Source organism: Leucopleurus acutus (genome assembly GCF_964270905.1).
Source record: "Leucopleurus acutus genome assembly, chromosome: 7".
In the NCBI taxonomy this organism is placed as follows: Eukaryota; Metazoa; Chordata; class Mammalia; order Artiodactyla; family Delphinidae; genus Leucopleurus; species Leucopleurus acutus.
The window spans coordinates 1,023,745-1,033,145 of NC_139150.1; the positions used below are offsets into that span (position 1 = coordinate 1,023,745).

At 62.7% G+C, this 9,401-nt stretch overlaps 1 protein-coding gene across 1 annotated transcript; it reads right to left on the reverse strand.

Moving 5' to 3' along the window:
• Nucleotides 1-274: 274 nt before the first annotated feature.
• Nucleotides 275-9,112, reverse strand: CCDC183 (coiled-coil domain containing 183; the record flags this gene model as incomplete). Its single annotated transcript, XM_082843719.1, is given in 18 exon segments — nucleotides 275-385; nucleotides 1,109-1,198; nucleotides 1,269-1,379; nucleotides 1,465-1,541; nucleotides 1,544-1,700; nucleotides 1,870-1,965; nucleotides 2,576-2,605; nucleotides 2,609-2,679; nucleotides 3,170-3,174; nucleotides 3,176-3,222; nucleotides 3,301-3,411; nucleotides 3,413-3,427; nucleotides 4,534-4,656; nucleotides 7,167-7,271; nucleotides 7,469-7,636; nucleotides 7,842-7,919; nucleotides 8,385-8,506; nucleotides 9,028-9,112. Coding segments are annotated over 18 exon segments (1,602 nt in total).
• Nucleotides 9,113-9,401: the final 289 nt, after the last annotated feature.

Sequence of the window (9,401 nt, forward strand, 5' to 3'; positions counted from 1 at the left end):
GACTCCGCAGTCCCGCCTTACGAACTGCCCCCAGGGTTTCAGCTCAGCTCAGACCCCCGTCCGCATCCCCGCCCGGACCCCCTACTCACTCTTACCCTGCACCCTCGGGCCCAGATCCACACCGAGCACCCCACTTCGCCGCAGACTTCCCAACTCTGTCCCCCACATCTGCGTCCCCTCAGGTGCCCCGCAGTCCTGGAAAATTGTTTATTTGTGTAACCAATGACAGCATGGGGGCGGGGTGTGCTGGCGAGGCGGGTTCTTCCTCTTCCGGTCACTTCTTCTTGGCTACCTTGAGCTTCCCCTCTATCAGCCGCTGGCCCTGCCTCTTGATCTCGGCCCGCGAGGGCACGTAACTGTGGTCCACGTCGGCGAACTGGAAGGTCTCTGCAAAGGAGCGGGGGGGCGGGTGGCAGCCGCGCCCGCAGCCCGTCTGCCCCGCGAGGGTCCCCAGATCCTGGATTGTCCCCTGGCGTCCGTTCACCGCAGGGCCAATTGTACCAACGACGTATATTTCTTACTTTCTGTGTCCCTGATGCTCTGGCATTTGGGGTCTCGCACATCCGGGGAGAGAGACAGACCAGGGCTCACCCAGCCCTTCCAGAGCCCACACTCGACCACCTCTGTCTAACGCACACCCCAAGCCTGAATCACCCAGGGCCAGGTGCCAGGCAACTGGGGACAGCCCCTGTGCCCCAAACCTGCTGGAATTATTTGAACGGGCAGATCTTAAGCGGTGTGTCCCCTGCCTTGCCCTTCCCACAGAAACTCCAATAAGCGCCCTGACCAAGGCCTTCCCCCCTGCCTGCCTACCGGCACTGGTGCCTCCCTGTGTCACTAAAGGTGGTAAGTTCTTTCAATGGCATTAACTTCACCAAGTCACCTCCATAAATTAAAAATCCTGTGGGTGCAACTGACACACCCTTTCCATCCCTTTAGCCCCTGTGCCTCCAGGCCGCCCTGGTCAGATGCGGCAAGCGCCGTCCCCAGCCTCTGCCTCTGCACAGCTCAGGCCCACCGCCGGCTGCTGGGCGGCCCGTGCCTGCGACATCCTCCCCCACACAGCTCAGGCCCACCGCCAGCTGCTGGGCGGCCCGTGCCTGCGACATCCTCCCCCCCTCTCCTCAAAGCTGATCCTGGTGTTCTGCTTCTCCTTCAGGGCCGAGGGCTCCAGGGCATGCCTCACCTTCGTGTGGACCTGCAGGGCATGGGGACTGTCAGCTCTGAGGGCACACGGGGCGTGTGGGCACCCCCCGGGCCAGGGCTACCTCCTCTGTCCTGGGCAGCATCTGCGCTCGGTCAGCCAGGTACAGCAGCTTCCCCTCGCAGTATGCCAGCTTGCTGTACACATCCAGGGTGTCGGAGGGCAGCGCTTCTTTCTGTGGCCAGGAGGAAAAAGTCGTCTCCCTCTGGCCCCTCCAGGGGACCCTCTGTACTGGGGGCCCCTCCACGCTTCCCTGGTACCTGGGCCGTGGGCAGGGGGACGCCCATCAGGCGGATGTGGAGGTTGTCGATGCCAGTTTGGATGGTCAGCAGCAGCTCTGGCTCTTGGCCATGTTGGCGTGGGCCAGCTGCAGCCGGGCTTCCTCCTCCTTCAGCATGTCCTTCATTTTCTTCTCAACAGACTTCAAGCTGTTGAGGATGAGGGAGGTGGGTAGCGGACTGAGGGCAAGGTCGCGGAGTCCCGAGCGGGCGCTGTGCTGATTCGGGCTCAGGAGCTCACACGCGGGCACTTGGGGCCCCTCGGCAGTGGGTGCGCTCAGCTCCGAGCCTGGTGCCAGCCATGGGGCTGTCAGTGAGGAGGAGGTCAGGGGCTCCCGGGTGCCTGATGGAGCTGGGCATCACGCCCTCCGTTGCCAGCTTCGTCACGGCCTCCAGCTGCGCCCGCCTCCCCTCACCGCCCGCCACCTGCAGCGCCAGGTTCTCCTCCGTGCTCCTCTGAGCCAGGAAGCGGCCGGCGATGTCTTGGTGGGGCCGGTGGGGCGAGGAGCAGGTGTGAGCCAGGAGGGAGCTTGTTCTTCTGGCTTCCGGTGGTCAGTAACATTGACCGTGGCTGGGTGTTGAGGACCTGTGAGGCCCTCTGTGTGTGTCACCCTCGTGACAGGCAGAGGGGCCAGATGACCCCAAGGAAGAGCCAGAGAGACCACCGCCACGAGACTGCGAGGCTTTGAGTCACTCGTCCAAGGGTGGACAAGCTTATGTCAGGACCATGGACAGGAGCTCAAGGCTTACTGATGATAAATCCAGGGCGGATTAAAATAAAGGGGGTGGGGCGGAGAGGCAGCTGCTCACACGATGCTGTTGGTTTGGGAAGGGGAAGGAGTTAAGAGGTGAAGGCCGCCTCCTCGGGGTTTGAGATCCTCAAATTCCAGCGGGCTCTGTGCAGCCCCTGGAACACGGCTCGGATTTGCCATCTGCGTCCCTGGAGTGCCCGCTACTCTGAGCTGTGGGGCCGCTGCTTTGTGTGTCCATTCATGCAGAAGGTGTCTGCAGAGCCTGGCCCAGCTCAGCTGGGCCTTGGGCTGGGGCAGGGTCCCCACCCGTCCTTCTGCCCACACCCCAGGAGTGCCAGTACCCAGAGGTGAGAGCACCACCGCACAGCAGTCTAGACTTTCTCCACCAAAGCCGTCACGTCCGTCTGGTATTCGATATCAGCCTTGAAGGTCTCCCTCCTCCTCACTGGGCACAGCAGAGGGGAAGGTCAGCCGGCATGCAGGAATGCTGTGGGAGCTCTGCGCAGGGCCGTCGGATGCCCCCGTACGTCGTCAGGGGAGGCCACCCAAGAGCTGGGTACCCGTCAGAGTCGCCTTCACCTTAACTGGCTCCCTGCTCGGCCAGCCCTCGAGGGATTTCCCAAGGCAGCGCCATCCGCAGGAGGACCAAAAGCGGCCTGGCACAGTGGGGCTCAGCGGGGCTTCTCAGAGGCGGCTCAGGGGTGCATTTTACAGCTGAGAAGCCGGGGGCTCAGCCACCCCTGGCCAAGAGCCCAGAGCCGGCAGCAGCACCTTGAAGCATGCGCTGTGACTGTTGGTGTGCTCCGGTGCAGGTCTAGCCAGGGAGGGGCCGGGGCTCGTCGGTCTCCCTCACCCCGGCCCCCGCAGGTTACCCCCACCTCACGGTGACCCACCTCTCGGGACCCTGGCTGGGGCGGCAGGAGCTGAGCGCTCACCTTTCAGTTTCGGGACCCATCAGGCTGGAGGGGAAGTGCAAGTCCCGCCGGCCCTGAGCGCGGAGGGGGAGGAGGTGAGAGGTGTCCTCTGTGGCACAGGGGCTGCTGTGCCTGGCGTGGCCCGGACGCACCCAGTGGTATTTCCCGCTGGTCTCCTTGGAGTGGATCTTGTCAGTGAGCTGCTTCTGCTGGTTGAGCCGGTCCTCCCATGCCTGGCGTTCCTCGATGAAGGTGGCCTCCCCTTTGCCTCATGTTCATCTGGGGACACAGGAAGGGGGCGGGGGTCTGTCCCACCAAGGCCACCCGGGGTGCTGACCCAGCGTTAGCGTCAGTCCCCGCCTTCCCGATTTGGGACGCTCCACCTGCGACCATCACCCTCACCCTTGCGTTCTGCCCTCCTCTGGGACGCCCCCCTCCTGCCTGGCCTCTGAGCCTTCCCTCGCGTTACGCCCCTCCAGCTGGGGTTGCTCCGGCTACAGCCATAGGCTCAGGGACCGCCTGGGACACGCCTCACAGATTTTCCTCTCCAGCCCCGGTCCTCCGCTGCCTCTGCCAGCTCCCCTTACAACTCACTAGAGTGGATTCCGCATGTTGAAACACAAACTCATCATCTTCCCCCAGACCTCCTGTCTCCTGGCACATCCTGCTCTGGTGGCTAAATCCACTGTCTGGGCCTGCTCACGTGGCCTGGATGCCACGCTCTGCCCTTGCCTGCACGTCTCACTCGCCCCGCCCCTCATCGGGGTGACCTCCTAAAGGCTTCTCGGCTCCGTCCGAGTTCGGCCACCCATCTCCACCACTGGTCTGGCCCAAGTGACCAGTGTCTTGGCCCTGGTCCCCTCCAGTCTCTGCAGCCAGAGCACACCCGTTTGGAGACACGAATCTGATCCCATCTCCCCCCATCTCCTCCCAGGGCTCCAGGTTAGGAGGGCTGCCACTGCAGCCCCGCCACCTGCTGCCCACACAGGCTCCAGCCCCCACGCCTCCTTTTGGCCCTGTTACACCCCAAGACTCTGTGGCCCAACCTCCAACCCCCAGAATCCGCCATTCACTGCCTTCCTGAGAAGGTCCGAACCCCAGGGTGGCCCCACTGCGTGAGGAGGGAGCAGGCTGGCCTGGCAGGGGCCTCGGCACAGAGTGGGTGAAGGGTGGCACCTGACCCGTCCAGGTCAATTCTCTGCCTTCTCTGTCTACCTCTGCCCAGGCTCACAGGTGGTAAGGCAAGCAGGCCGGCAGGGCAGCCACTGGACTCCTCCAGTGATGACGGGGGGTGTGGGCATGGGGGTGTCCCGACGGACCCTGGGCCAGACAGGTTCAAGAGATAGCCCTGCAGGGAGGGCCCCCAGCCTGGGACCTGCTCTCACCTTGACCTCATCCGTAATCATCATGGCATCTTGGGACATGACTGTCATGTCCGACAGTTCCGAGCAGTAGTCAACCACGAGATTCTGCAGCTTGTCCAGCTCTGTGGGGTATCCTGCCAGCTTCTGCAGCAGAAGGGCAAGGGCAGGTGGGCACAGAGCCTGACAGTCTAGGGACTGCGGGCCAACCACAGGCTCCCCTGGCCCCTCCCTCGTTCTCTTCTGGCCCCCAAAGTGGACCACGTCTACTCCCCACCCCTCACCCCGGACTGTGCAAGTCCAGGGGACAAGTATAACCTGGCCTGTGGCCCCAGCCGGGCCCAAAGCAGGTGAAAGGACATGTTTGGTGAGGGAAGACAGCATCTTCCTGGTGGATTCTCTCACTGCCCAGGGCCAGAGTCCAGAGACACTTCCAAAGAAGTTGTGATGGGATGTCCCACAGCGTGAGCGGTGACTGTGAAACGCCGGAGGCTGGCTGCTGTAAGTGAAGAAGAGGGTCTCAAAACACTGGTGTGGGGTCAGAGACTCAGGACTCAAGGCCAAGGCTGTAACCTGACCAGCTAGCGTGGGGCCTTAGGAAAGCCTGGGTTTTGCCATGTGTAAAGGTAAGGTAATAACGGCTCTTTCAGGAGGTCGCTATCAGGATGGATTGAGAAGGTATAATGATGTATATTTAGCACAGGGTCAGGTTCATAAATGTCCAATATATCTTGGCTCTTAGTATTTTGTTGTTGATAACTACAACGTAGAATCTTCACTTTTTTTTTTTTTTTTTTTTGCGGTACATGGGCCTCTCACTGTTGTGGCCTCTCCCATTGCGGAGCACAGGCTCCGGACGCGTAGGCTCAGCGGCCATGGCTCACGGGTGCAGCCGCTCCGCGGCATGTGGGATCTTTCCAGACCGGGGCACGAACCCCTGTCCCCTGCATCGGCAGGCGGACCTCTCAACCACTGCGCCACCAGGGAAGCCCTTTTTTTTTTTTTTTTTTTTTTTTTTAATGCAAGGGAGACTTCCCTGGTGTTCCAGTGATTAAAACTCGGCACAGGGGGCACGGGTTCGATCCCCAGTCAGGGAACTAAGAACCCGCATGCTGTGCCATGCAGCCCAAAAAAAAAAAAAAAAAAATGCAGATGACCACAGGAGTTATTTTTTTTTAGTGCATATGTTCTGAAAAGATAAGCAAGTACCACTGGGAGGACATGATGCATACAAGTGAAGGAGGGGCTGGACCCCAGGGTGCAGTCGGAGTGGGAAGGGGTGTGGGTAGGAGGAGTGGGCCCGGGAAGGACACGTGGGCAGGGCCACAAGGTGAGTCTCCAGGACCCGGGGCCTGAGGCAAGAGGGACAGGCTGGAGGACAAAGCTGCGTGCTGCTGGGCTCTGGGCACCGTGGGCAGGATTTGGGGGGCATGACCCCAGCTGCGAAGAGCTGCAATGCCCACCCATCCCACACCCTCCTCCAAATGCATTTCTACCTGTCACCCTCCCGGCCACACTGCCCTCCAGGGCTTCCCCTCCCCCAGCCCCAGCATGAAGGTGGGGTCTTCCCTCTCTCTCTCGGCCCCCCCTGCCAAGCTGCTCCTCTTTGCAGCCTGGCACCCAGCCTCCAGCCCTCCTCTCCAACTGTCCTCATCCTCACCATCTTCCACCACCGGGCCTGTGGCGGGTGCCTGTGCTCTTCTGTGTGGGGGCCAAAGGGGGCCGCCAGTGAAGGGGGCTTGCCTCACAGCAGGGCTCACGGCCCCTGGGGACTTCCCCCTGGCCTTCTCGGCAGGGAGCAGGGTGGCTGGCTTGGAAGAGGTGGGCAGCAAGCGGAGGTTACTGACCTGCTCAGAGGCAGCTTGCCCTGGATGATGTTAGGGGACTTCTGAGGGTGCAGGACCCATCTCTTGGCCTCAGAAGCCAGGGGATGAGAGACGATGGGGCAAAGAAAAAACAACACTAAACCATCAACTAAGAACCCAAACAGGGCCTCCCTGGCGGCGCAGTGCTTAAGAATCCGCCTGCCCATGCAGGGGACACGGGTTCGAGCCCTGGTCTGGGAAGATCCCACATGCTGCGAAGCAACTCAGCCCATGCACCACAGCTACTGAGCCTGCACTCCGGAGCCCGCGAGCCACAACTACTGAGCCCGCGAGCCACGACTACTGAGGCTCACAAGCCACAACTACTGAGGCCCGCGCACCTAGAGCCCGTGCTCCGCAACAAGAGAAGCCACTGCAGTGAGAAGCCTGCACACCGCAACGAAGAGTAGCCCTGCTCGCCGCAACTAGAGAAAGCCCGCACGCAGCGACGAATACCCAAGCAGCCAAAAATAAATAAGTCAATAAATCACTAAATTTATAAAAAACCAAAAAACAAACAATTCTGATGTAGCACATGATATGCCTTTTTGGAATAGCAAATAAATTCTTGAAAGAACGTTTCCCACCTACAAGGTGCCGCTGCTCAGCTTGGTGCCCAAAGCGGGGCTCAGCCTTTCTCGGGGTCACCCGGCCTGGAGGAGAGCTGCGCGCCGGCGGGGCAGCCTAACCCGGAGGGCACGCCCCCGCCGAGATTCCCGCCCTTCCTGGCCAGCTGGGCGCCCTGGGACCGGGATGCGGTCTCGGTCTCCGGGTGTGGGTTGAGGGGCTCACTTGTTTCAGGTGGTCCAGCAGGTCCACGTACAGCAGGTGGATATTCTGGCTAGTGGTGATCTTGACCATCGTCTTTTCTATGTTGTTCTCCAGCTGACGGATGACCTGGGCGGGGAGGAAGGGCACATTGAGAGTGCGTGGGGACAGGCCGCCTGGGCGTGCAGAGGCCGGCGGGGGCGGGGCTGGGCTTTCTTCCAAGGGGGCCTCATTCATCTAGCCCCGCCCTCCCACAGAGCCCCGCCCCTCCCCCTGTGGTCCCGCCCCCATCGCCCTGGAGGTCCCGCCCCGCTCCCCGCCGCCACCTGCAGCGTGCGCGGCTCCTCCTTGGTGGCCTCGGGCTGGTTCTTAAGGCTGGCCAGCTCCAGCTGCATGCTTTCCAGCTTCTGCTCGCGCCGCCGCACCAGGTCGATCAGCACGTTGTGCATATTCACGCGGTCGAAGACGTACTTGCGCAGCTTCTCCCGCGCCACCTGGGTCGGGGAGGGCACGGCCCGCGCGTGGGTGCTCAGGGGCCACGGAGCGCGCCTGCAGCTGGGCGGGCGGGGAGGGACCCGCGGCAACGCCACACGGACGCTGGGGCTGGGAACTCGCTCTGCTCCCCACCGGCTCCACATCGTAGTTTAGTTGGGGTGCACTGGCTGGGCGGGGCTGACGGGTCCCCCCCTGCTGCCTTACCTCCGTGGTGCAGCGGCTGTGCGCCAGGCTCATGGGCACGTCCTTTCCGCAGGCCTTGGAGGTGGTCCGCTGGTCATACTGTGGGGCGCGGCGGCTGAGCTGGGGGCTCGGCCCCTCTGCGTTCCCCCCCGCGGGCCGCCGGCCCCTCCAGGAATTCTCCCCGGGTTTCCTCTGCCCTGTGCTAGCCCAGCAGCAAGACCCCAGCTCCTGGGGCCACAAGGGGCAGAGCGCTGAAGGACTCCATCCGGGCCATCCCTGCTCCGATGTGATGGGGGTCCAGAGAGGTGGGTCCCTGGCTCCCATATATGGCTGCTGCAGAGGGTAGCCCAGGAAAGGGACCTCTGTCGGGCCCCTGGCCCTGCCCTCTGAGGTGGGTGGTGGGGAAACTGCCCCCCTCCACCCAGTTTCAGAATGGTTGGGGTTAGAGTGGGGAAAGGAGAGGAGGTGCCAGCTGTCCACCTGTGTTGGGGGAAGGGCTGTTTCAGCACGTGCCCCGCCCCCCACCCCCAGCCAGCAGGTAGCAGGGAGGGTCCCGCCGTCCACCTTCTTGGCCAAAGCCCCCTCGTGGGACCCGCGGCGAATGTTGCTGCGCAGGACAGCCAGCGTGGCCTCGTTCTTGAACGTGGTCTCCTTCACCGCCTGGATCTGCAGCGCCCGACGTTGTTCTGTGTGGAGGGGCAGGGCAGCCCGGATGTAGGCCAAGGGCCAAGGGCCTGGCCGGGATACCCGGGTGGGGTAGGCTCCACGCCGGAGGGGACAGAGGTGGGGGCGTGAGTTTGCTGTCTCCAAGGCCGCGCTCCTTCCTCCCAGCCTGCATGGGGCCAGCTTCGCTGCTCAGCAGCGCTCATCTGGACGGCTCTCAGTGGACAGCAGTGCTGGGAGGTGGGGAGGGCGGGGTGCAAGCCAGGGACGGGCAGGCCTGTGATTTCTTCCAGACCCTCTAGCCACAGAAGTGGGTGGATCCCCTCCTGTCCCCTCTGGCTTTGAGCCCACCGTGCTTACAAATCTCCTTGAAGCCCCCAGCTTCTCCTCCCCCGGGCCCCTGCATGGCAGACCCCTCCGATCCCTTCCTCCCAGCTCTGTTTGGGGGTGAGCAGTAGAGCGGCCCCCAGTCCATATGCCCTGGACCGTCCGTGTGTTAAGATCGTAAGTCCTGCCCCCAAGAGCCCCGGAGGCCCTGGGTCACCCCAGCGGCAGCTGTACCCTTGAGCCGAGTGACAGCCTTCAGCTCCTGGATCTGCCTCCACCTCCGCCTCACTACGGATCTTCATGGCGGCCCACGGCGCCCTCTGGGGCCGTCCGCACCTCCCACCCTCTCTGTGCTGAGCCTGCCCCGCAGAACCACAGTTCAGATTGCCCCTGGAATCTCGGCCCATTGGGACGGGAGCGGAGGTTCTCAACGCCCAGGGAACCCGGGAATTCCTGGCCCACCCCGACGACCCCACCCTCTGCCCCCAGCCAGCCTCGGGGTTGCTCTCCTGGACACGAGTCTCGTGGCTGCTCTCCTAAAACTTCTGACCTCTCACTGCCTACAGGGTCTCCATTCCCTTACCCCACCCC